Consider the following 27,851-nt stretch of genomic DNA (forward strand, 5'->3'; position numbering starts at 1 on the left):
GTAAAAAAAGAAAGAGAAAAAAAAGAAAAAAAAGGGAAAAAAAGAAAAAAAGGAAAAAGAAAAAAAAGAGGGAAAAAAAGGAAAAAGAGAAGAAAAAAGAAAAAAAGGAAAATAAGAAAAAAAAGAAGAAAAAAAGAAATAAAAAGAGAAAAAAACGAAAAAAAGAAGAAAAAAAGGAACAAAAAAGGTAAAACATTTTTGAAAAATCTCCATGGAGCCACTAGGGCGGCGCTAAGGAGCCGCATGCGGCTCTGGAGCCGCGGGTTGCCGATCCCCGGACTAGTCGCATACCTTCTCTAAGTACACAAAACAAATGTTTAACGGTTGGCCAAACTCCCAAATGCACACATACGAACCCATTTTGCCATCTGTATGTCATCTTGAACAGTAGAAGGAAGTTCTGGAATCAGCAGCTCCATCTAAACGGTTTTGATCTTCTGATTATTCTGTTTTCTGTGGTTCAGCATCAGCCTACTTTCGTACTGTGACCTGGACCGAACCCATTTCTGTACATCTTCCCCAGTCGAGACTCATTTGTGGTTAATTTTGGCACACTTATTTTTGTCATCCTTGCATCACTCCATTTATGTTTGCGTTTATCTCGTGTTCTTTAAATGACCTCTAACTACACGCCTAGCACGTACCCGGAGATTACACGACGACTGATGAAGAAAAGCCCCAAAGCCACAGATTACAGCGTTCCAACTGACACCGTCTTTGCGAGATGTAATTTTTGGGTCTCTGGGGACTGAGGAGAAAACTCACACTAACAATCATCGGTCAACGCTCTGCAGGACGGACGGGAGGGTAAACAAGCGTCCTGGTGCAAGAATGTGAAAACTTTGTTTAAAACTGGACGCCAAGATGCAACTATTATTTAGCAACTGTTTAAATCTAGTTTGATTATGAGGTGAACTTTTAATAGTTGCAACATGAAAAATGTCAGAGTGACATGCTGTTTTATTTACTCAGGACAGTTCACAGGGGAAGATAAAGTGATAACTTACAGCAGTAATTCACAAAAAAATAGGCTATAATAAGATCGTGGTAAGAGTATATAATGCATCGAATTACATTCTTTGTATATTTTACACCAATAAATGCAGCCTTTAAAAGTTCAAAAGTTCAGATCCTCTCTTGAAGGCCTTCGGCCTATAAACGTATAATCGTTCCGGATTATACGTCTATATGAGCAGCAGCCTACTCATATAAACGTTTCATTCTATGCAAACAAGTATTTTTATTCAGTTTGAAACTAAAAACCAAGTCATAAATATTATACAACATTTCCACCAGCAGATCTGGCTGAGAGCGAACACGAGCGGCAGCTGCTAATGTCATCACACATTTGAGAGGCCGGCCGATAAACAACTTATTCAAGATGCAGCTCGTCAGTCACACAATTGAAGAGATTTTGGAAGAAAGCTGGATTGTGGGAGTATCGCAGCGCCTCGCCCAACACATGCCGAGGCTCCTATTGTTTCTTAGTGGAAGATAAACTTCCTGGAAAACAACATTTTCTCAGTTGGATCATTTCCACCTGTGACGCTGACGATGTGAAGCTCCAAAGTACTGGAGCTTCACACATTTGAACAAGTGCATTCAAAGCCTCAGTTAAAAGGGATGTTGTTTTTCTCCAGCCTTGATGTTTGCCGTGCGTGAGGGATCCACTTCAGCGGGAGATTAGATCTGGTTTCTCAGGTGGTCTGAAAGTGAAGCAGTATGTTTTTGTCTCCGTTACCTTGGATGAGAGCGGTGATCTGCTGAGATTTGGGTGCAGGGTGTTCTCGGAGAATCTCCAGAGCCGTTCTCCCCTGACTGTCTTTCAGATCCGTGTCGATCCCTGAAATACAACAAGCAGGCGCATGATACAGGTAAATCGGGCTGCAAAGCTGAGAATGAAACGTCTGTGACTCCGTCAACTCGAACCTCCTGAATCTGAGGAGGAAAAGGGTGAACATTTAACAACTTCTTACAAAAAAGATTAAAAGTAACGTCTTGGGTCACAAACAGTTTCCAGGTAATTTCTTTAGCAGCGTATGTTACCGATAATATTTAACATTGTTTTGTGCTTGCGTTTTATTTTTGCCATTTTCTGCAGCTGATGCAGTTTTTTAGAAATCAAGATGCTGATTTCTTTTTACTTTGCAACCTTTTGTTGAGCCAATTTCTTCATCTCTCACTACAATAAGATATAACACTTTAAAAATACCAACAATGCACATAATTGCTTCATATCAATAACCTTTATTATAAAATGTTTAAAGCAGCAGTTTTAAGTATGATTACAGGATTCTCCACAGAAGCACCTGCCTGGCACAGACATCATATTCGTATGTGTGTATGTATGCAAGTATGTATGTGTGTGTGTGTGTGTGTGTGTGTGTGTGTGTGTGTGTGTGTGTGTGTGTGTATGTATGTATGTATGTATGTATGTGTTCAAGAGCGTACACATGTACAGTATGCATGCGTGTATGTATACAAGTATGTATGTATTCAAGTATGTATGCAAGTATGTACGCACATATGGAAGTATGTATGTATGCAAGTACGTATGTATGTATTCAAGTATCCGAGTATGCATGTATGTTTGCAAGTATGCATGTATGTATGCACGTATATATATATATATATGTATATATTGCATGTTGTCCACAGTTAACTCGCGATTAATCGCATATTAATCTCACATTTATTCACACATTTTTTGCTGTTCTTAATTACCTTAAGGTATTTTCTTAATGTTTGTAATACTGTTAACAACATGAGAAAGGGCAAATATGCTTGCAAATGTTTATTCAACTTTAACAAAAAAAAGTATGCATGTATGCAAGTATATATGTAAGTATGAATGTATGCAAGTATGTAGGCAAGTATGTATATAGACTAGGAGTAAGATTTAATAAGTTTTTTTACTTCTTCCTACTCCTTTTCGAGCAGGACACTGAACGCATTTGGTGTTTATATTAATTAATTCTCCTCTACTTTGTTTACGAAGGTACACTTATTATTTAGTGATTATTATTGTTCTTTTGATTTATTGTTTTGCTGTTTTATTTATATTTCAACAATTTTATCAAAGATTCAATTAATATTTGACTCTGAGTTACAACAAAAATGTAAATCAGGATGACATCAGTGATTATCGCACACACAGGTGAGGAAACAGCAGGAGAAAGAAACAAGTCGATTTCAGGTGCTTCTCCTTTTAAGCAACGCTGATGAAAATTAAGTTGAACAAGTCTGAAACAGACAAACAACAGAGTTTCACGGTTGTTTACGTTTGGTAAATCAAGAGTCGAGTCTCACTCTGATCCAGGAAGTTAATCTGAGGCGGGCCAACTAAAACATGGCCACCCTGTTTCCTGTAGGAAAAAAGGAAGTGTTGAAGGAAAGGCGGCGGTGTCAAAGGGCAACTTCACCCCGTCACTGTCTTTTATTTAACCGCCATGTTCCATTAGTTCCTACTGCAGACTTTAGTTTTACATCACTGCACTTCAGAGGTCAATTTATGCAACTCACTTTGTGTTACTACATTGAATTTACCCTCTAAACTTGAGTCATCTCCAGGTTGTAAATAAAAACTACAGTACATGAAGCAAGAAAAGGAAAACAATGAGTTATTGTCTTGCAGGGATATATTTATAGACCCACCTGAGTGGAGCAGAAGGCGAACTACGTCCATCTTCCCGAAGAGCGCCGCCTCATGGAGGGCACTGCCATTCTCAGTCTAGGAGAGGTGGAGAGAACAAGTGTGCGTTTACAACACGGGAGCAGAAAGACGATGGTTGGATTTCCCACACGGAGTAAGAGGCTGCAAACAGCACGAGGCCGCCGGGATTTCAAACCATTACACGAGCAGCGGCAGCCTGTGTGGCGGCGTCCCACTTTCCCTCATCCCGCCCCGGCCAGCGTCGCCCTCCACTCGGAATAATGAGAAAATTACAGGTATGATGCAACACATGGAAACCAACGCACGGAGGGAGCCGGCGAGGGCTTCGTCTCGGATCAGCGATGACAAGACACTTTTACTCTGTCCAGGACACGTGTAAAACGCTGATTTGGGAGCTTTTATATGACAAACAACAGTGTAAGAATGTAAGAATGCTTTAAAAGGCAGGTGAAGTGAGCTTTGGGACAACAACTAACTACAAATACTACGTTCAATGTTTTCTTAACTGCTTTAACCATTCATTTTTTTGTCAGTCAGTCAAAAACAACAGTAATTCTTGTGCAACAATAGGCAACGTATAATATAAAACACCTTTAACACGAGATCAGGTGAAATTTCTTCGGATCCATTCTAACAAAACCATTTCTCTGACATTTGTCCATGTGTGGTATCAGTTACAGAACTGTAAAAAAAAAGAACCTCGAATACTTCTGTTGTACATTCATTTCTATTTATAACCTGACAAATGTGTCCCGTCAATGAAACGGGAACAGGACCTAGACTTCACCTCCAACGCCGACTTCTGGCCCCAAACTTGTAAAAATACATTCCTTTGTACCACGAATGCAGGTTTCCGACTTCTACGATGCCAGGTCCTTCAGAGAGGGCACCTCACCGGGGAAAAGGACTAAAACGGGCTTTAAAGACACTCCGCTCCTTCTCTATCTGTCCTTTTCTTTGTCCTATGTCAACATGTCCGTCCCTTTATTCCAACACAATTCACTGCGATGAACAGACACACGATGAACAGAGCGAGCAGTTTAACAACCATCTCTAAAGGTTTTTCCACCTCTGGACGCCACGTGCCTCCGCTCCCAACCACGACCAGAACCACATTCTCCTCCTCTCACACTTCTTTTTTGAAGTATGTTGTGCATTTTGAAGTGTTTTCTAGTTTAGTTAATTCTCCAGTAATGATTTTATTTTCCATCACCCCATTCATTGAGTTGTTTGCATGCCCCTGCTGGGATATTGCACTGATCTAAAGGTCTCTGATGTTGGAAGACTTCGTCGTCATCGATGCTGAATGTCCTACTGATGAATCTGAGCAGCTTTAGCATTAATGTCTGATGGCGCTGTTCCAGCACATGAAACATTCAGATGGCGCCAACAGAACTCACGTCTTACTCACAGAGATTACCCGGCCTCTGGGAGAGAACAAGACAAACAATAACTAATCAAAAAATCTACTCAAATCATTTCCAGAGATGTATAATACCAAAACGGTATTGCTTGGACACACGGGAATCATCGGACGGAAGATTACATCCCAACAAACCGCTCAAGGATCCAGCAATGAGATGGAAACATAAACATGATGTTTAGAAAAGAGGATTACCACAAAGAGACTGCATGCAGAACAAAACCTATTTTCCAGCAGGACCAGACTTTCAAACAAGAAAACAAAACTGAACAGACTAGAACAGTTCAAGAAATGGTTAAAAAAAAAAACACTTTTCCTTCTTCCAGGAAAAGCATTTCCAGGACTTTTTACATTAAATATTACCAATTTCTTGCTTGAAATAACTTGGAAATCAAAAATAATCTAAATCAAAGTCCTCTCTGAGGATGAACTGTGAATCACAGAAAATTCAAACGAGGCTTATTCAGGTTATAACTGAATAATGACTAACGTGGACTATGCTGTGTTGAGGGAAGTGGAAGAGAACAGCTGCTGGTTCTGCAGCGTCCGTCTCAGCTGCTGTTGCAACATGCCGGCCTCCGCTGGGCCTGGATGGTCAAACGCTCATCTGGGACAGATGTGGTCGTCACCACGAGCATGCATTTATGCAGCACCGGTAACAGAGCCCACGCCCGCCTGCACGGTCGCACAAACATGCTGAATGAGTCGCATCCTTCATGGTCGGCTTCCCGACGACACAGATGAAACCCGGCGCAGAGCTCAAGCTAATGAAGACAAATCGTTTGGACAACACAGCCAGGAAATTGGACTGAACGAGACGCCGCACAAGGTCGGCGTGACTGAGGATGTTAAACTTACTGTAATCCTTCAGTTTCTACCACGAAGAAGTGACAGGATGAAGCGGAGAGCAGCCAGACCCTTAGAAAAGGTTGAAGATCAGGGGTCCGGGTGGCTCAGGACAACGCCGCAGGTGTGACACGTGTGTGACTTCAGTGTCGTAACATGTGAAGGTGTAACTTCTGGAGCTGATGCTTCATCCTCGCACAAGGGATGGGGGGGTCCAGGAAGAGAGCCGCCCCCTTTCGGATACACATGACCTGCCCGCTTAAAGCTCCCATCCCACTTCCTGCCCTGCTTCCCATGGCGATTGTACAGTGATGATGTCACAGGAAAACTAGGAAAGCGCTTCTGGCTCTCGAGGAGTTTCCTGCAATTGAAAAGGCAGAAGACTCGCTGATATCAGGCGGAGAGCAGAAATAACCCTGCAGGGTTGATGATGATGATGATGATGATGATGATGATGATGATGATGATGAGCAGGAGCTCAGACCCAACACGCAGCTTCAAATCTCAACAGGCAGTACTGGAGTTGAGGAGGGATGAACTAAAAACGATCAAAATCATCCCCCCTGTAAAACTGCCATCCCCCCTTTCCATCCCTTATGTCATTTCATCAATGAATGTGGTTTTACTGCTATTTCAACATTTAGAGTCATCACCAGAAAAATAACTTATTTGACAATTTTCACCTGTTTCAAGTAAATTTTCACTTGAAATAAGTAGAAAAATCTGCCAATGGGACAAGATTTATTTTCTCATTACAAGCAATAAAATCTTGTTCCACATTTTTCTACTTATTTTAAGTGAAAAACAACTTAAAACTGGTGAAAATTGTTGTTTTTTCCAGTGATGAGTCTTGTTTTAAGTGTAATGAGATTTGTTTTACTAAAATGAGACATTTTAACTAGAAATAAGACAAATATTCTTGTTAAGATTTTGAGTTTTTGCAGTGATCCATGTTACTTATCCTGTGAAGGACAGAGTCATATTGATAAGTTCAGAAAACTGTTTTTTATTGTTGTGTTTTGATGTATTTGATGTAAGCCCAGTGGATATTTAAAGCTTACAGAAGGCTGCATTTAACTGCTGCTATGTTATTCCTGCAGTATTTCTGCAGGTGTTTTGGTCACTGCTATTATTTGTAATATATTATATTATTTGTAATCAGCACAAATTATCTGTCCCCATATGATAAAATCCACCATCCCCCCTGATTTCTTTTTACAACTCGAGTACCGTCAACAGGAAGCATGTAAACTGCATTTCTGGACGCGTTTCCTTGGTATCGATAGAGCCTGCTGTTGTTAGCAGCATCATACATTCAGAGGTTTGTGTCAAATCAAAGTTTTACTCAGGTGCTTTCCACAACATCCTTCCTCAGCCTCTCCTGTACAGATTAATCCTGCAGTTTCTTATTGCAGCGTTTCTGTTCAGACATCAGTTAAAAGTATTCAGCTGTTGCCTCGTGTTGGCTACTCTCCATCCGACGAAACGATCCTCCGCAGAGACCGAATCGCTTTATGGAGACGGGGGATGTCGAGTGTGAGAGAGAGATGTAGAGGGGAGGAGAGAGGGAGTGATACGGTTGTATAATTTATTCTTTCGCACTCAGCCAGACTGTCGTTGCTCGACTGCAGCTGCTGACCTGTACTAACGGTCAACCATGGGGCATCAGCATCCACTCTGATGGAAAGAGTATCGTGCGATTCTGACAGAGCGCCCTTTAAAATGAAAAAAAAGAAAAACTACGGCAAGAAAGAAAGAGGAAATGAAGGAAAACACATTCAAGATGAAGATCTACCGTGTGCAAATCCAAGAGATGATGTGTAGAGCAACATGGATCAGGGTTGCAACCACATTTTGTTTTATTATGGACCCAATGCACCAATTTCCTTAACAATAAAGACTAAATTCACTGTTTACATGCCCGATACACGATGAACTGATCTAAACTACTGCCCTGAAGTGCAAGATTTAACCAAAATATTAAGATTTTAGGATGAAATCAGGTCAAAATGTGCCTAAACTTGTACCTCAAGGGTCGATGACTTCTAATTTAATCAAATTCAGCATCATTAAAGTGCATTAGCAGCTCCGCCCCTTCCATTGATGTCCATTTTTGGATCACAGGAAACATCCATTTGTGTCTCAGAGGCTCCTCGGCCTGTTCCCCTCATGATGGACGCCATGCAGGTTTCCAGAGAAGCACCAGTCTGTTTCTGAAACATCATTCCTCCTCAAACACGTGTTCTCGTCCAGGCTGGCAGTGGCCCCTGGCATCGCAGTCAAAACAATCCCTGAATCCTCATCCGTCTGATTTCCACGTTAGCCTTTCCTCTGGGCTTTGGAAGAGATATTCATCCACATTACTCCAAGGTAAACGCATATCCCACGGATATCCATGCTCACGCACTGGAAGCAGCTTTCCTTGCAGATTATTCCCACGCGTCTCCTCTCGTACACAGAGGACCTTTTTCTGTCTGCAGATCGGTGTTGAGTGTCTGTGTCGTCGTCTGATAACGTAATAAAATATTACGCAGCCTCGGCGGTTCAGGGAAAGATGCATAATGACCCAGAAAACTAAGTGATGAAGCAAATCTGTGCAGCTGCATCATCGTTTCCTCTGTTTACAGGCGGCTGCTGCAACTGCAGATCATCATTTCCTTGGTGTTCGAGGGATGTGATGACGAGAACTTTCGGAATAAAGCTTGAACAACTCGATTTGAGCCTTTTTCATCATCTTAATTCAGCAACTGCTGCTAGACTCTAAAGGACAAAGCAGAGCCAGGAAGAGACCTTTTCCTATCAATTTTTGGAGCTCTAAAGATATGCTGCAAGAGCAAGTGAAGGGTGAATTGCAGACAAGATTTCCGATATCAAACAGCATGCGATGCTCATCATCAGGAGTGATTTTCAGCAGAGCGTGGTGGAGGCGGCGAGGCAAATCAAAGCCTTCCATCTGCACCGGGATGAGGCCCGAGGCCAAACCCCCGCAGAGAAACATCCCCCTCGTCAGATCAGAGCACCCGCACACAAAGGAAGGCACAATAGGACAGAAGGATGAAGAGTCACCGAGTCACGCCTCTCCTCACTGACAAACCCACCACGCTGCTCACACTCAGCAGGTCCAGTCGTGTCTGTGTTTCCGGAGATGAAAGACGTGTAAATCAAACCAGCCAGCACTCTAATCGTTCACCAAGCTGCAGCATTTATGACATCAACATATGGAGAATATCGTGTGACAGATATCAGATGTGTCGTATACTGAACTCAACATCCGCCAGGCCACATGTTTCTGTAGAAGTCACTCACTGAGCAAGATTTCCACCACGTCACATTGCTAATGTTTATTTTCAGATGGTTACGTTAGGATTACAGATTTTAAAAAACTTTCCATGCAGGACTGGTTTAGTCCCAGTTTCGGGACGTCAACGCCGGCTTTGATCGCTCCTCGTCTCTGCAGCTTCTCAGCAGAAATGTTTTGCTTCACGCGGCTTCGAGGGGATCTGAGGTGCAAAACTCTCCCGAGTAGTTTTCCCTTCAAAACTTTATAATCACCAAACAACAACAACAACTGCAACAAAAAGTTAAACTAGGACTCCAGACACAAAATGTTTTCAGGAGATTTGTATTATTCATAGGACACTACACACATTTGTGTGGTTAAATGTTACATTTATGCTGAAATTATTGAAACAATAATGCATAATTACGCAGTTATACCACCTAAACATTTGTCTCAAATTATGAGTTTCCATGGGATGTAGGACAAACAGTCGTACAAGATAAATTGTCCATGGTGGCACATGCCAAACATTCTTGTGTATTTGGTAAACTACAGTAGCCGGTGAGCTGAACTGCAGTGATGATTATGACCAACGAGATCATTAATGTGCGTGTTCTTCGTGTTAATATTTAAGTAAAACCTTAGTTTTCAGGCTCGACTGATGTTTTTAGGAAGCAACTTCGCATGCAGCTTGTTTGCAGCACCGTCCTCTGAGTTGGGGTTTCTATTTGTGCATCGCCCTGAAGGGGCCCCGCCTCTTAATCTTAAACAAACAGACCTGAGCAGAGCAGGTCTATGATAGTAGAGCAGATGATCCATGAAAATACAAAAATAAAAAATGATCTTATAGACCAAAGTGGGGGGCCCTCCGTCTTGGCGGAGGTCGTTTCATGCCTCAGCTGGAGGGAACAGGTGGCGGACCCCCCGCCGAACACACATCTGCTCAGGTTCGCTCCACCTGCCGGCCTTTTGTGCAGCGTTTTAAAACAACCTAAAAGGTCTGATTCTTCACGGCCGGTGTGAGAGCGTGTCCGGGAGGTCGGCCGGGCTTGTTGGCTCGGTACGAGGAGATATTTCATTTTTAACTGTCCCGGCCTTTTGGCTGCAACCCGCTCCGCCTGCGTTTGCTATGAATGAACAATAATGTCCAAATCACCGTTGGAGCTTTACATGTTTAATAGGCATGTACAGGACTGTCTCAGAAAATTAGAATATTGTGATTTTCTGTAATGCAATTACAGAAACAAAAATGTCATACATTCTGGATTCATTACAAATCAACTGAAATATTGCAAGCCTTTTATTATTTTAATATTGCTGATTATGGTTTACAGTTTAAGATTAAGATTCCCAGAATATTCTAATTTTTTGAGATAGGATATTTGAGTTTTCTTAAGCTGTAAGCCATGATCAGCAATATTAAAATAATAAAAGGCTTGCAATATTTCAGTTGATTTGTAATGAATCCAGAATGTATGACATTTTTGTTTTTGTAATTGCATTACAGAAAATCACAATATTCTAATTTTCTGAGACAGTCCTGTAAAGCTTTTTTTGTTTTCCCTTCGGACACGTTTATCTGAAAAGAACAAGATACTAAATACTTTACATTAAATCTGGCAAACTAATAAAATCCTCATTCTTATCAAATAATAAGAAAACACTTTCAACTAAAACTGCTTAGAACGATTAACTTTCCACACTTTCAGACGAGTAATCCGAGTCAAAGGTTTTAAAGAGAAATTAAAGCTGCAAGCAGCGATGAACGGGCCCTCGCACTCACGGCCACCGCCCCCCATAAGCATATCAGAAATGACACCACCCACGACTTCCTATGTCAAACCATTCAAAAGATATAGCAGAAAAAAGGGACAACCAATCAGAAGAAGGGGCGGGGCTAATTCAGGCCAATGAAGGTCAAGGACTCCATAAAGAATCTGATGACACCACCCACGACTCTCTATGTCAAACCATTCAAAAGTTATAGCAGAAAATCGGGACAACCAATCCGAAGAAGGGGCGGGGCTAATTTTCACCAATTATGGTCAAGGACTCAATACCGAGTCCCATGACACCACCCACGACTCTTTATGTCAAACCTTTCAAAAGTTATGGCAGAGAAAATTATTCTAGGGGGCGCTGTTGAGCCGTTAGGCCACGCCCATTAATGCAAACCATGAAATATCAAATTTATCGCCAGGCCTGGCTTGCGTGCAAAATTTGGTGACTTTTGGAGAACTATCAAATATGGACCAATCAGATGAAGGGGGGCACGCTTTTTGGCGTCTAGCGTCGCCACGGTAACACTTTTGAAAGAGAAAAGTAATGCGCGTAGTCGCAGGATGGAGACGCACATTTTGATGTATAACACACCTGGGTGCACGTTACGGTTCGGGCCGTATTAATTGCCGAAAGAATGGCATAAATTGCACCAAAATTACACAATTAATTCAAAATGGCCGACTTCCTGTTCGGTTTTGGCCATGGCGCCAAGAGACTTTTCTTTAAGTTACGACATGATACAGGTGTGTACCGATTTTCGTGCATGTACGTCAAACCGTATTGTGGGGCTTGAGGCACAAAGTTTTCCGGGGGGCGCTGTTGAGCCATTTTTCCACGCCCATTAATACAAACCATGAAATATCAAATTTATCGCCAGGCCTGGCTTGCATGCAAAATTTGGTGACTTTTGGGGAACTATCAAATATGGACCAATCAGATAAAGGGGGGGTGCGCTTGTTGGCGTCTAGCGTCGCCACGGTAACACTTTTGAAAGAGAAAAGTAATGCGTGTAGTCGCAGGATGGAGACGCACATTTTGATGTATAACACACCTGGGTTCACGATACGGTTCGGGCCGTATTAATTCTCGAAGGAATGGCTCATATTGCTCCAAAATTACGCGATTAATTCAGAATGTTCAAAATGGCCGACTTCCTGTTCGGTTTCGGCCATGGCGCCAAGAGACTTTTCTTTAAGTAAAGACATGATACAGGTGTGTACCGATTTTCGTTCATGTACGTCACACCGTATTCTGGGGCTTGAGGCGCAAAGTTTTTTCTGTCTGAACCAACCAGATGACGGGTGGGCGCGCTTTTTGGCGTCTAGCGTCGCCAGGGTAACGCTTTTGAAAGAGAAAAGTAATGCGCATAGTCGCAGGATGGAGACGCACGTTTTGATGTATAACACACCTGGGTGCACGTTACGGTTCGGGCCGTATTAACTGCCGAAGGAATGGCATAAATTGCGCCAAAGTGACACGATTAATTCAAAATGGCTGACTTCCTGTTCGGTTTCGGCCATGTCGCCAAGAGACTTTTCTTTAAGTTGTGTACTGATACAGGTGTGTAGCGATTTTTGTGCATGTACGTCAAACCGTATTGTAGGGCTTGAGGCACAAAGTTTTCCAGGGGGCGCTGTTGAGCCATTTTGCCACGCCCATTAATGTAAACCATTAAATATCAAATTTTTCACCAGGCCTGACTTGCATGCAAAATTTGGTGACTTTTTGGGCACGTTTAGGGGGGCAAAAAGGCCCTCCTTTCGTCAGAAGAAAAAAGAAAAATTCCTACAGATACAATAGGGCCTTCGCACTGAAGGTGCTCGGGCCCTAAAAAAACATCAAGAGAAAGCTGAAGAAAGCAGAAACGTAACCTTTCTGACAACAAAAGGAAAGTCAAAATAAAAGCAATATTTGATTCAGTCAGTTTATAATCCAAAAAAACAGACTGAACAGTCAAAGCGTCATGAAATCTCTGTTAAAACCTCCAAAAACCTGTAAATGTGCTTAAAGACAAGCAGAAATGAGACTGAACCACCAGAACCTTCAAGAACGCCCTGTCCTTCTCCTCTTCTTCCTCCTCCTCCTCCTCTAGATCAATTATTCATCCCTCAGCACCAGAACCATGCGAGGCATTGACAGTGAGTACATGTTGGAGGGGGAGAAGCACGCACCTCAGAGGAGGAACCTGGCAGCACTCAACGTCAGTAAATAACATACAAAGAGAAAAGAAAGATGGAATAACAACGGCTCCCTTTCATTTAAGCACAAAGCCAGCGCTCATCAATCCTTCAGTCTCAGGAATGACAGGAAGGAGATCGTTAGAGCGAGACAGACAGATGGACATAAAGGCACTAGCTCCATCGGTCTAATTAGTTTCAACACTCGTCCTTGGTGCATGTTCACGACTCCGGGAAAGTTTATACACGCCTAAACAGAGCTAAGCATGGCGCTCACCGAGCAGTTGACGTCCATGCCGGCGTCCAGCAGCGTCTGCACCGTGCTGTGGTGTCCGTTGCGTGCGGCCAGGTGCAGCGGCGTGTGCAGGCGAGTGTGGCTGGTCATGAGGTTGGGGTGGGCGTTGACCAGCATGCGAACCACCTGAGAAGAAACAGAACACAAGCACGGCTCTTGAAAAACAAGCAAACCTGCAGGAAACGAGGTCACCGCTTACATTCCTTTACAACTTTCTGATCAAAACCTATCTATCGTCAGCAAGTCTGTCTTAAGAGAATAAATTCAGTATATTTTCATGAAACTGTACATTAATAATGCTGATATATATCTGTTTTTGATGCTTTTTGTACCATCAATAAATATTTGTATGAACAAAAGTTTTATTTGACAAGTTTTATAACTTTTTTCTGACGGTTTAAAAACACTGAGTTTTGGTTCACAATGAATAAAGTTTATTTTAAATATTATTCAGAGAGGATCACACCAGCTCTTTAATGACAGATACAATAACAGCATCAGTATTTTAAGTTATAAATGCTTTATAACCAGATCAGATCACACACAATCTAGATAAACAATCACTGTGCACGTACATGAGTGTTTATGAGAAGTGTGTTGATGTCATTAGAGGTGAAACCAGCCTAAGCTTTCCAAAGACTGACAAACATTCAACAATCTTTAATCCTTACAAGTAACCAGTGGAGACAAGTAAAGTGCAGTTAATTAATTATTCTGTGCAGAGCAACTTAATTATCTTTAATTAAAAAAAAAAATGTCATTCTCTGATGATCTGAGTGTCGTCTTGTTGAGGTTTATTGCTGTCCAGGGGATCTGCCGTAGTCGTCAGGGTTGTCCCGTAGCCGTCCGAGCTGCAGCAGATCTAATGAAGCCTCTGACTGAAGACACTGTGTAGAGGATGATCAGGGTTGTCCATGATTTCCTTCTTTTTATGAGGTATCCTCCTTTGCATCTCCAGAGGCTTAAGAACAGTCTTATTTTGGTTTGTTCAGTTTCTCTACTCACTGGCTCTGATGCTGCCCCCCCAACAGATGACTGCAGATGTGGTTAAACTCTCCCCAAGACGATCCTCAACATCTTGCTCTAAATGCTGAAGGACCAAAGCTTCCTCAAGAAGTCGTCTGTCCTTTTATTATTAACAGCATAAGTGTTGTATCTGCAGTCCAGTCTGCTGTCCTGGTGATCACTGAGGTATTTCTACTCCTCCACCACCTTCACTTCTTCTCCCATGATGGAACATCCTGGTCCCCCTTAAATCCACAATCATCTCATCTTGTTGATATTCAAGATGAGATGATTGTTGATTGTTCCCGCACCAGTTCTCTGATGTACTCAAGTCTCTTGTCCATCACTGATACTCCCCACAACTGCAGTCATCTGAGTATTTCTGCAGATGACAGGACTAAGGTGTACAGCGTGAAGAGCAGTGGTGAGAGTACAGTTCCCTGTGGTGCTCCTGTGCTGCTGAGACCAGACACACAACCATTCAGTCTCAGACTTTGATCTGTTTGTCAGGTAGTGAGTAATCCAGGTGATTGTGGAGGCATCCAGCTGTGTCTTCTGGAGTTTTTTTTACTTAGTAACGCAGACTGGATGGTGTTAAATGCACTATTCAATTCAATTGTATTTATATAGCGTCTAATACAACAAAGGTTGTCTCTAGACGCTTTCCAGAGACCCAGAACCCCGAGCAATTATTACATAAACAATGGCAGGTAAAAACTCCCACAGTGGGGGAAGAATCAAAGAACATGATCCTCACAGAGCTGCTTCTTCATCCAGATGACTGTGGGTTTGTTAGAGCAGGTGTCGACGGCATCTTCAACTCCAACCCCTCACGACGATAAGCAAACTGCAGTGGGTCCTGGAGGGTGCTTGTTTGTTTATTCAGGTGGGCCAATAAATATCTTCTCATCTCTCAATGTTTAACATAAAATTGTAAAAAAAAAAAAAAAAAAAAACTGTGCCATTAATAAGTGAGGGAACTGCAACATAACTTTTTATTTATGTTTTGTATTTTTTCCTTTATCTTTTTTTTATGAAAAGGCACATTTTTTATCATTTTGCTTGGTTTTAATATTTTAGTGTTTTTATCTACTGATGTTTTAACTTATCTTGATTCTTATCTTGGGGCCGTCCTTCTTGTTCTTTGTTCTTTTAGCCAAAGCACTGTTGTCACTTTATCTTATCCTGTGTTGTTGAGTGTATGGTTTTAGATTGTATGAGGAGGAAATCACTGTGAACCAAATTTACCCAAGGGTACTATAAATAAATCTATCTATCTATCTATCTATCTAAAAAAAAATCAAAAATACAATATCGTTCATAGGGTTCAAACTTAACAATCAAGTTCATAATTCGAAAATATTAAATTCCCATTTTAAATGAAAATACAAATTTAAATGTGTCCATTCATTCATGAACTTGTGTCGCAGGGGCAGCAGCCTCAGCAGAGAGGGCCGGGCTTCCCCCTCCACGGCCATCTCCAAATCTGGGGGAATACCGAGGGGTTCCCAGGCAAGCAGCGACGCAAAATCTATCCAGTATGTCTTGTGTCTCCCAAGGGAGCCTCCTCCTGGTTGGACATGCTGGAAACCCCTCCCGAGGGAGGGAGGCGTCCAGAGATGACCAAACCACCTCAACTGGCTCCTCTTGATGCGGAGGAGCAACGACTCTCTTCCCAGTCCGTCCCGGATGGCTGAACTTCTCCTCTCTCTAAGAGAGAGCCCAACTCATTTTTCAGCCGCTTGTATCCCCCCGATATTAAACGTTCGGTCATGCCCCACAGCTCATAACCACAGGTGAGGGTATCATCTGTTAAAACACCTAAACATTGTTTTTATTTGAAGGAAATGCTGTATTTTATTGCTGGAGACCTGTCTCATTTCCAAGTTCAGGCATGAGGCGAGAACAACAGGGAAGGTTGAGCCTCAGAAAACCTTCTTCATGTTGAAATAATTATGATAAGGTTATTTCCCTATGAAGCTTTAAAGAAACACTGAGCATCTCGCCTCTGTTAGGGAGAAGATCACTTAACCTTATCACATAAAATCCGACTCGTACCATAAACAAGTCTGGAAAAGCCTCCGGGCAGAGCGAGGGACAGGCTCCGGAAATTTATGAGTGGAGAAAGATGTACACATAGATCTATAACTCAAACCTCTGTTGGTTCAAGACCAACATGCAATCCGCCCCTAAACCCCTTCCTAGAGGACATAACGGAAAAGTAGGCTCTGAAAACGCACGATAAAACATCTGCAACCATTAAAAAGCTAATAACGGCAGCAGTTTCCCCGCTTTTACAGTCCTTCGGTGGATGTCTGATAAACTTTTGCCCCGCGTTAGTCACATCTCCATGCAGGAGCCGTTTCCACCACGGGGATTTCCCTTCGTTATTATGCAGAGAGAGAACCTCCATCCTGCCTTTATAAATTATTCATTCACACTCAGACAAACCTGGATGGCTTCACTGCAATTACCAGCTACCTCGGCAGAGCCGGCGTGTGATCCATTTGATCAGCAGACGCCTCTCACCCTGAACGTGCTCCGTTCTACCTTCGTCACCATCCCCGACAAGGAAAAATCAGTTCTGTAAATGTGTCTACCCATCTTTTCCTCTCTCCATATAGCAACCATATCTCTTTTTAAATCCTCTGTTGTGTGTTTACTCTCAACGGCTGCTTCTTCCCCGCTGGCAAAGGTGCTTAATGCATGCAGATATTTTTATTTATGCTAACAGACCCCAACTTGTTGTGCAACCTGTCAATTAAAAAAGGAATCAGTTTATTTTTTACATATTCATAATTTACACATATGATATAATGATGCATTGAGCGCTCACTGACCTGTAGTCGTCCATAAAGTGCTGCCAGGTCCAGCGGCGTCTCCTGCCGGTTGTTTCTCATGGTGGGGTCGGTCAGCTCCTGCAGCAGCACTGAAACCACCTCAGAGTGTCCGTACTGGGCTGAGCAGTGGAGGGCCGTCTCCCTCTCATGGTTCTGTGGAGAGCAGAGAGACACATCAGCTTTGCAACGAAGGGCACGCAAGAGGAAGTAAGAGGAAGGGAGGGCTGGCGGTGGAAATGGGAATTATGGAGAGAATGATAAGTGGGGAGGAGAGGTGAAAGACAGAAAAGCCGGGGACACACGGGCTGAGCAGAGGAGAGGAGGAAAGGTGAGGAAGAGGAGGATTAATGGTGCTGGAGGCAAGGTGGAAGAAAGAGAACAAAAGTGATGATGGATTTTTTGTTCCGAAGCATTTATTGATCTGTCAGCTCTCATTAATCCAGGCAATTAAATTCAGCCATGTTTCACAACACTTAAGTTACAATTTCAACACCTCATCAGCATTTATCCACAATCCTTAATCCACCTGAACAAATCGATTCACATCCAGAAATGTGTGTAACTAATGCAACGCTTCTCTCCCTTCGTAACACTTATGTGAAACCGCTTCGACATCGACTGTCACGACTCCGGGGACGCCGGGGAACTGGAACCCCTGCTACGGAGGCACAAACGTGGGTTAATGTCCCACACCGGACCTGTATTTCATCCTTTTTGAATGCAGGTACTTGAACATTTTTACAGCCTGACTGCACTCAACCGTCGTTAAGACTGAAGAATCTTCTAAGATAACAGCATCAATCCCAACTTTACAGCAAGTCCTTCACTCTGGGCTGCAACATTCAAGGTTTTATTATTGAGTTTTACTTTCAGGCTCTCTGGAGAAACCCCCGGCGAGCCGGCAGCATTAATATTCACTTTGTAAAGTCGACAGATAACCAGCATATTTACTATTCTGTCAGACAAACAACATTCAGTCCTCTGTTGTCGTAGCGCTTTGTTCACTTGTTTCACAAACTTCTGTGGGAAATATGCAGCTCCTTAAATTTTAAACGCACCACTATGTTTCACAGGGGCTGGGGATCGATTCAAATGTAAAGAATCAATTCGATTCCGATTCTTAAGATTCAGAATCGATTATCAAGATTTGATTCGATTCAGCTCCCAGAATGCTGATAGAACTGCTTTCAGAAACATCGTGGGGCAGAATTATCAAACAGATCCAGGGCAGCAAATGAATGAATGAAATCGGTTTAAATTTTTCCCATTTATGAGAATTTGATTTTTAGCATTTTATGCAAATGTAACCCCAAGACGGTGTATAAAGCAAAGAAATGTATGCAATTATATCTTTAATGTCTTTAACTTTTTTTTTTTTTTATTCTTTTATATATTGGATATTCTTATATTGCAAGAAGGGGCCGGACTAGATAAGCATTTGCTTCTTCCTGTCCCTTCTTGAACAAAACGGGTTGTTTTTTATTATTGTTGTTGATGCATGGTGTTTTATTTTATTGTTTTGTTCAAGATGAATAAAGATCAAATCAAATCAAACTTTAATGTTTTCATACCGATAAACATATTTAAAAAGGCAAAAACATGGAACTAGTTATGCTTGTGTCCAATAAAACATTCTTTTTTTGGGCATAAACACAAAAATACCAAAAGTTGTAATGTAAGGATGAAAAAAAAAAAAAAAAAAAAAAAGTCGATCTTTAGACATACAAATCGATTTTTAGGAATTAATATGAGAATCGATTTAGAATCGGAAAATCGATCTTTTCAACACAGGTCTAGTTTCACAGCTATTCAGTAACATACGCATATATTTCATTAGATGTGTGCAGGGACCCGGTCTGACAACAGAAACATGAGCTTTAAGATTAGTAGAGGGTTTTTCCAGACATGTGATCCACTGAACAACACAGACAGGCAAATGACACAAATCAATCATAATTCATAGTAAAATATGAAAAGAAATTTCAAATGTAATACGGTAATCTGTATCAAAATCAGCCTGAACTCTGAACTGAGTTGACATGCGCTAAAGACACACTAATCTGAGCAGCAACAAGTGTATAAATGCATGTATGGACCAGCTGCGCTGCATTCGTTTCTCCGTCATCAGTTCAGTTGTCGTACACGCACCAACGTTAAGCCACTCATTTCTCCTCGAGATTGGTAGAGACGAGCCCAATTTGAGAAATGCCGTCCCATCAGGACTCTGCAGAGACTTCAGAGAGTAAATGAAATCTAAGAGCTCCTCCAGATTCATGACGAACATGTGCTCCAACTTTGAATGCACCGAGGAACTTTCAAGCATTTGGGAGTTTGGTTTTAATGTTTTCTGTTTTTGTTGACAGATGTTTATGTCCAGGAACAAGTTATACTGACTTCATAGGCTAGTACCAAGTACAAATACTGGTCTGTCCAACACTTAGCTGAAAGCAGCATCCGGCAGGAGCGTGCTCAGTGAAATTATGACACCCAGCCAGATCAGTGGGCGACTGTTTTTAGGGTACAGGGCGGGTTCGGAGCTGAAGAAATGGATCATCCGGTGATGGGATGGCACGACTTTGCTTGATTTTTAACCTCTTAGCCTTTATTGACTCTGTGGCGTGTGTGTGGAGCAGAGCGACGCGAGTGTCGGATCAGGTCGTTCTCATCGAATGTTTGGGGATTTATGAGCAGCAGCTTATTTTTTCATTCCACAGACAAATTACTCTTGATTCTGATCTCGGCGAACATTTCTACCCTGAAGACGATGCTTACCAGCAGAAAATCAGATAAATATTGGTGGGGGGGCGCACCGTAACATTTGTTATTACCGAATAAAGCTTCATTACAGAGATAACAACATTTTATCATATTTGACACAGTTGAAGCACTGAGAAAAAACAAAAAAAGTATTGACAATATAAATGATATTACATCATGAACAATAAAGTCTTTCCCTGACAGGAAGAAGAATGACACAAAGATGTTGGGGGACACGGAGCGATGAGACGGCAGAGATGAACCTGAGAAACAACAACCACCCTCCCTCCGTGCTCCGGGGGGGCTGATGCGTTTCCATTACGCCGCTCCGACAGCTCCGACACCATCGCCGCTCCCCGCCCGCTTGCTGATCGGCCCCCGAGCAACAGTCACCCACTAACGCCAAATCAGCAGGCCCGGCGGCGCGTCGGCGACATGCTCGTATAACAGATGTCAGAGGTCTCCTCTAGCGGCACACGGCTCAGCAGAGCACGGCCGGTGTATATACATATCTGTATTTGTGTTTGTTTGTTGTATATGCAGTCTGTATATTATTCTACTTAAGGACACACACAACTTATCAAGAAAGCTGATGAAGCACTGAGCCATCTTGTTTTTGCACATACACCAGGTTAATGCTGACGACAAGCTCCAGCTACATCACGGCATCCCATAATCCCGGCAGCTCAGCGCTCAGTACCGCCCGGGAAGAGCCGTCTGAATAAATGACAGATGAAAGAGACTCAAAGGTGAGCCGTTTCTCCTAGAAACCAGACATGCTTTCTTGGTTCTGGCTTATAGTGTTTTTGTTTTTAATTAAACTTTATTTAACCGGGGAAAGAAACTCTTGAGATTTGAGTGTCCTGACGAGGACAGGCAGCAGTTAAGAGTACAAACACACAAACACACCCCTAGGCACCACAAAGCAACGGCGTCATCAAAGACCTAATAAAGGCCTCTAATTACCCATCAGGCCTTTCAAAGGTCATTGTAATCACGCCGGATGTTTATCAGTCATCTGTCTGAGTGGCTCAGCTGATTATATCTGTGGTTATCAATAGTCTGGTCTCTTTAAGCTTTACTCCAGATCACTAAACCCATGAAAAACGCTGAATTTGATCCCTGATTTTGCTCTCCATAAGATTATCCGGGTGGGCCTGCTGAAGCGTCCAGAACACGATGCCTGACCGGGAAACATGTGTCGGCTTCATGACCCACAGCCTTCGGTGCTGGGAAACACATCTGCAGAGAAAAACTAAGGAGTGTACAGACGAGGACGGTGAGAGAGGCAACGGCCCCCGTCTCCATCCTCGTTCATTCACAGTAAAACGGCACAAACCAGGAAAAGGAAATAAAACAGATGGTAACGAAGCAGCAGCTGGAAAAAAAAAAAGTTAAGAGTAAAAGTGGAATAAATTAAACGCCTACGGCCGGCGGATACACAGAGACAAGAGGATGAGACCAAGTAAAGCAGTGGGAACCCCGACGAAGCACACACACACACACACACACACACACACACACACACACACACACACACACACACACACACACACACACACACACACACACACACACACACACACACACACACACACACACACACACACACACACACACACACACACACACACACACACACACACACACACACACACACACACACACACACACACACGGGTCAATGACGTGACGCCTATATTTTCTGAAAAACTGATTTTTTTTCAATTCAAAAAAGGTTTAAATGGATAAAAAAATGCCATATATATGACCTACCTGTCCCACATATGGACTCACTTGAATTTTACAAAAAATACTAGTTATTTGTGATTTTGTTGTTGTTTTAAGCGTCAAAATGTCATGTGGTGCGACCGTCCGACCATGACTCTTGTTTTGAAAACCTTTTTTGAAATCACTCTAAATGTTTTAAATCAATCTTCTGCCCTATCTGGCATGATTTTCGCAGTGTCTTGTAGTGTGTAAGATTGCAACACATTTGTATTTATATTTCCATCATAATATATAAACAAAGTTTGACTGATTATGTCCATTTTAGTAATCATCATGTGGCGCGACCATTAAAAAAAACAACAATTTTTTTTATAATACTGAAAACTTGTAAAAAAAATGTCAAGATGTTAAAGAAATTAATTTTAATATGAATCATGGTTGCACCACATGACTTTTTTTTAAGGCTAATGCCAATTCATCTTGACAAAAAAAATCTGAAATCACTTAATTTAAAATTTTTATATGAATTTATGTGTACACAACATTCTTAATGTTTGAACTACTGCAATTGATATTCTTTTTTTTATTATTTTAAAATTGACCTGTTGAAAATCCTTATTCGTCATTGCCCACCCCACACACACACACACACACACACACACACACACACACACACACACACACACACACACACACACACACACACACACACACACACACACACACACACACACACACACACACACACACACACACACACACACACAATTGAAATTAGTTCCTGTTTTCACCTCTGCTGACATACTTTTCTAATGTTCAACATAAAAAGCTTTGAAAATGCTCCACAATCAAAAGAAAACTGAACAAATAAGGCTTGTTTTGAAAATGTGTTCGTTAGCATTTAAGATAGAAAGTGAAACGCCTCACAAACACATGTTTACTTGCACCAGCGAGAGTTTATTCAGTACCGCTGTAGAAAGTCCTGTTTTGGGCCTCTGGATGGAGAATCAGTGGCGCCTAAGTTGTCGGACTGAGATAACCATGTAGTGTGAACTTTACTTTGGTAATATCACGTTAGTTTAGCCTGGAAAACTGGGATGTGCTCATTATACAAGGTTGAGAGACCGTATCCAGATCATGAATGATGTATGCAATTTGTGTATGTGTGTCTGAGAGTCTGAGTTGTGAGTCTACCGTTTGGTTTTTTTTCCAGCTACTGGATGCCCTAAATTTCCTTCAGGATTAATAAAGTATCCATCCATCCATCCATCCATCCATCCATCCACGTCTTCACAGGTCTGTTTGTGATCCTTTCATCTGAGTCAGATGTGATGAAGCAGGGATACATGTAAAACATGCAGGATGGCGGTTCTGGAGGACTGAAACTGGAAAACCAGCGTTGGTCATTGGAAATGCTGGATGTCACTCCGTATCTGGGCATCTGGAGGCATGGAGATCCCTCCCCGGGTCGGAAATACGGCGCTCAAACTGCTCTCTCACAGATATTCTTTATCTGATTTGAAGAAAGAAGTGCCTAAACCTAAATGTCGGAAAGTGGAAAGAGATATCCTAACATCTCTAATCTAAAACAGCAAGTCCCCCAACAGGCGCACAAGTCGCTTTCACAGCCCTTTCAAAAGATCTGCTCTCGTTTAGTTTGCTCCCCTTAAGTGTTTAAGTCCGCCGTGGCGAAACGCCGTTGTCAAGAGAGACAACGAGAAGCTTCTTTGTTTGATTTCCAGCGATTAGCAGGGACGGGACACTGTGAGGGTTGACGGCGCTTTCTACAACTGCAGCATATATTCTTTCAAAAGGAAACCAAAATGAATGTTTCACCACGAGAGAAAGTCCCTCCTGCTGCTTTAGACGTTAACAGCAATCAGGTTTCTAGGATCAAACTTCAGGAGACACATTTTTACTCTTCTTGACAAGTTTTACAGCAGTTATGTCTCCAGCCCAAGACCCAGCCTCCCCAAATAGAAGAGGACTGTTGATATGGTTTTAATTAAGCCTCGCAGATAGAAAACAGCTCTGTTTTACAATGTTTCCACATAACACCTCAATTAGCACCAACAGACACAATCTGTTCTCGGCGTGAAACAAACACAGGGCTGTAATTTGCTTTAATTTACAGACACATGAAGCCGTTCTCTTTTACTGAAGTTTAATTAGGAATATGAAAAACATATGATTTACTCTTCTCTCTTTTTTAAATCTATTACTCATAAGAAAACATCCAACAGCTCGGCGTGACTGTGTGTCTTGGCAGCGGCGGCCGTCCGACGGAGGACTTTCCCAGCGCGGTTTCTCTCGCAGCAGCAGCCTCGTTTCTCAGAGAGCCGGCTTCACGTCGGCGGGAGACATATGGTTTCATTTTGTTGTGTGGCAGCAGCATGTGTGCGTGGTGGCACATGAAATTGCCAAGAATTTGAGGGGAAGATGTACAGACACAAAAACAACTGGAGGAGGCGTTGAAGGAGGTGACCTCTTGACCTCATCACCTCAGTTCACAAGGTTCCCACAAGGACTCGGATGCTGACGGAGTCTCGATACTCCTGATCTCCTCGGGGAGGGAAACGCATGCAAAGGGAAGGAAAAGAAGAGGGGAAGAGTAAGGAGAGAAACGCATGAAAAGGGAAGCAAAAGAAGAGGGGAAGAGTAAGGAGAGAAACGCATGAAAAGGGAAGCAAAAGAAGAGGGAACAGTAATCGTATAACGCTCCATCCATCCATCCATCCATCCATCCATCTATCCATCCATCCATCCATCCGCCGCTGGAAAAGATAACATTCCCGGGGTGTGTCACTCACACACCCTTAAAATACACAACTAAGAAACCTGAAGTCTGAATAAATAGGAAGCAGCCTGGAGATTGTGAGCTGGTTCACACACACACACACAAAAAAAAAATCAGCACTACACCAGCCTGCAGGACACAACCCCCCCTAAACTACCAGTCAGACATATAAAAGTCATGTTTACAGTGGATGTCTATCTCAGCGAGTCCGTTCAGCTGCCAGAGGAGCAGGGACGCTTTCTAAGATGCTATTAAAACAAGAAAACTTCCTTGAAAAGTCACAAGTACAACGTAAAATGATGTTGAAGATATACCACACTAGAATCTAATCCCAGAAACACCTCCTTCCTGTCCTCCACCCAAGAGTCCATGATCCGTCCTCCTCTACCATCGGCACCATTTGTGGCCGTTTCAGATGGAAGGCGGCCGCCATGAAAGAGTCATGGACGAATCCCGTCATCGAAGGGCCAAATCAGTCGTTTCACGTCGTTCAAGCAATGCCACAACCACCGTGACACTGGCCTTGAGGCCAAAACGGCCTGATATGACCTGAGCGCACCCGAAATCCCACAACACCGTCTTCGTTAAAGATTTAACTTAAAAAGAAGCGAAATGTAAAAGAAACTGAGCTTCATGAGACTTATGCCCTGTCCCAATACTCCCACTACCCCTCGTTTTCATCCCTACCCCTAAATTTGGTTCCTGTGAGGGTAGTGGTGTCCCAATTCTACTTTTCACCTAGGGGTAGTGGAGAAAAGTAGTGTAGTGGCTATGAATCTGGCCCTACGGATCGAGGGTTTTCCGATGCTCACTAGTTGATCTAGGGCCAGAAAAATTTCCCAGAATGCTTTTCCTCGTCATTTGTGGACTGAATCAAAAAAAAAAAAAAACATGGCGGACATTTCTTATTTTTTAGTGAATAAAATCAATATTTTGAGTTAGTTTTTGCATAAAAATGCATTTTGATTACATTTCTAGCGAGAAATATATATTTTATTTTCATAATATTCACTCAGTGAATGTATACTGTATAATCACTCGTTTGCCCGTTGTTGCGAAGTCTTTTTCAAACCTCGCCAGAATAAAGGCTGATTTATGGTTCCGCGTTACACCAACGCAGAGCCTACGGCGTAGGTTACGTAACCTACGCCGTAGGCTCTGCGTTGGTGTAACGCGGAACCATAAATCAGCTCCCGAGCCGGCAGGCAGAAATCTCGAAATTTTCGAAGCAAATTTCTCAACAGGCGTAGCTACAACTGTTAGATTTCATCTATTAAACCAACATTTATCTTCCGCCAGCGATAATTCTCAACAGAGCTGCAGGTTTCTCCCCAGGACAACGGCGCAGGGCGATCACGTCTGCACGTGAGCTGCTGCTGCTCCGAGCCGGCGGCTCTTCTCATCTCCGAAAACATCGGGTCAAATTTCTTAACAGGCATTATTTGGATAAACTGAGCCCAGGTTGGGGATCTTAACGGTTACTTTTACGCCTGAAAAAATATTAAAACTGAATAAAGTGGCATATTAACAGCGCTACAGCGGAAATTAAAACAGATTTTGGCTCTCAGCTTCCTGATTTTAGGGGTGGTGCTGAAAGTAGGAGTAGTGGGAGTATTGGGACAGGCCCCTGAGAATATTTCAAGTGCCCTAAAATCTGTCCCTTCTTTTTTTTAGGGGTAGTGATAGAAAGTAGGGCTAGTGAAAGAAAGTAGGGCTAGTGAAGGAAGTAAAGGGAGTATTGGGATTGGGCCTAAGAGTCTAAGAAGTGAGTGAGTTGTAATGTGTGCACTAACGCCTGGGTCACATGACCAGGCCCATCATTCTCCCCTCTTGAATCGTGACCAGGAACACGCTCTCCCTTCGCCGGATATTTCCTAAAGCATCTTTAGCACACATAAAAAGCTGCTACAGAGCGGTTCATTTATGTCTCTGCGCGCCGACGGCGACCACCCACGTCCCTCAGCATCAGCTCGTATCCTCCGACACCACAGGACAGCCTGTGACACGCATCCTCAATGGAAGCGGGTCCTGTCGCCGTTATCGGCACAAAACAGCCAAAGTGGCTTTGGACTTGAGAAAGTGATGACAGAAGAGAAAAGGAGGGTTTGGGAGAGCACAAGACTGAACGAGGGCGAATATCTGACGGCGTCATAAAAAGCGACTTAACCTCCGCTCAGCTCTTTGTGTTGCTTTAAATTCCCCCTGAATTTAATTACATCCCCTCGTCTGCTTAGCTGAGGTTGGGCTGGGAGGGATGCGTGTGAACGCCACGATCGGCAGGGCCGGCTGAGCCACAGAAAGTCAAATAAAGCAGATTATTAAGTCGTCGTGAGGCTGGAGTCAGAGCCGTTAATGAGTCGGTCAGAGTGGCAGAAAAAGAGATCACAGGCGGTAACCCGTCAGTCCTCAGATCGTGCGTTTGACCTTACGAGCCGATGCAAGCCTGGAGTGAAACGAGCACTCGAACAACAACTGGCACGCGTCCAGTCCGGCTGCCTGCAGCTCTCAAAAAACAGAAGTAGCTGTAAACGTGCACTACTGGGACCAATTAGGCAATAAACAGTGGGCTGGAACGGGTTTACTGCTAAATAATAACATTAACTAACCTCTAATAATCGCCTGGTGGCTGCAGAACAGAACCACCTGCACACACACAGCTCAATCACCCTCCCACATGGACCACTTTACGCTCGTTTCACATCCTTTATCAGAGTTTGTAAAAAAAGTGAGGACGGATGTTGAACAAGGTGAAGAACTAAAACTCAGACCGAGGCCCATGAAGCTGATCCAGCCACACAAACGTGTGTGTGTGTGTGTGTGTGTGTGTGTGTGTGTGTGTGTGTGTGTGTGTGTGTGTGTGTGTGTGTGTGTGTGTGTGTGTGTGTGTGTGTCTGTAGAGTGATGCTTTAGCCATGCACAAGTGTGTATATCAGCCTGACTAATGTACGCTCGCCCCGCTCACAGCTGCAGACGTGACAGAGCGGGAAAAGGGCGCCATAAACACACCAACCAACTATAAATCTTCCTCTCTGATTTATGCTCACAAGCTGAAAACAGCGACATCCTCACAGCGACACACTCCGACAGCGCGACCACGGTTCACAGGGGCAGGAAGACGGTCTCAACCGGCTACCCGGCAGTTCACAAAACTGAGTTTTCAGGAGAAAAAAGGAAAATATTTGGTATAAAATTATGTTTTATTGGCTGAGAGATGAGATCAGTTTCTAAGGAAACCAACTCTTGTG

At 42.8% G+C, this 27,851-nt stretch overlaps 1 protein-coding gene across 1 annotated transcript in view; it reads right to left on the reverse strand.

Moving 5' to 3' along the window:
• The window catches only part of anks1b (ankyrin repeat and sterile alpha motif domain containing 1B), a 277,955-nt gene that overhangs the window by 165,425 nt on the left and 84,679 nt on the right, over positions 1-27,851 (reverse strand). The window contains exons 4-7 of the mRNA XM_061715033.1: positions 17,322-17,474; positions 13,459-13,602; positions 3,655-3,730; positions 1,742-1,843 (exon numbers count right to left, since the gene is read on the reverse strand). Of these exons, the coding sequence (XP_061571017.1) occupies positions 1,742-1,843; positions 3,655-3,730; positions 13,459-13,602; positions 17,322-17,474 (475 nt within the window). The remainder of the gene's footprint in view (positions 1-1,741; positions 1,844-3,654; positions 3,731-13,458; positions 13,603-17,321; positions 17,475-27,851) is intronic.

The sequence above is a fragment of the Cololabis saira genome, chromosome 23 (genome assembly GCF_033807715.1).
Source record: "Cololabis saira isolate AMF1-May2022 chromosome 23, fColSai1.1, whole genome shotgun sequence".
Taxonomy (NCBI): Eukaryota; Metazoa; Chordata; class Actinopteri; order Beloniformes; family Belonidae; genus Cololabis; species Cololabis saira.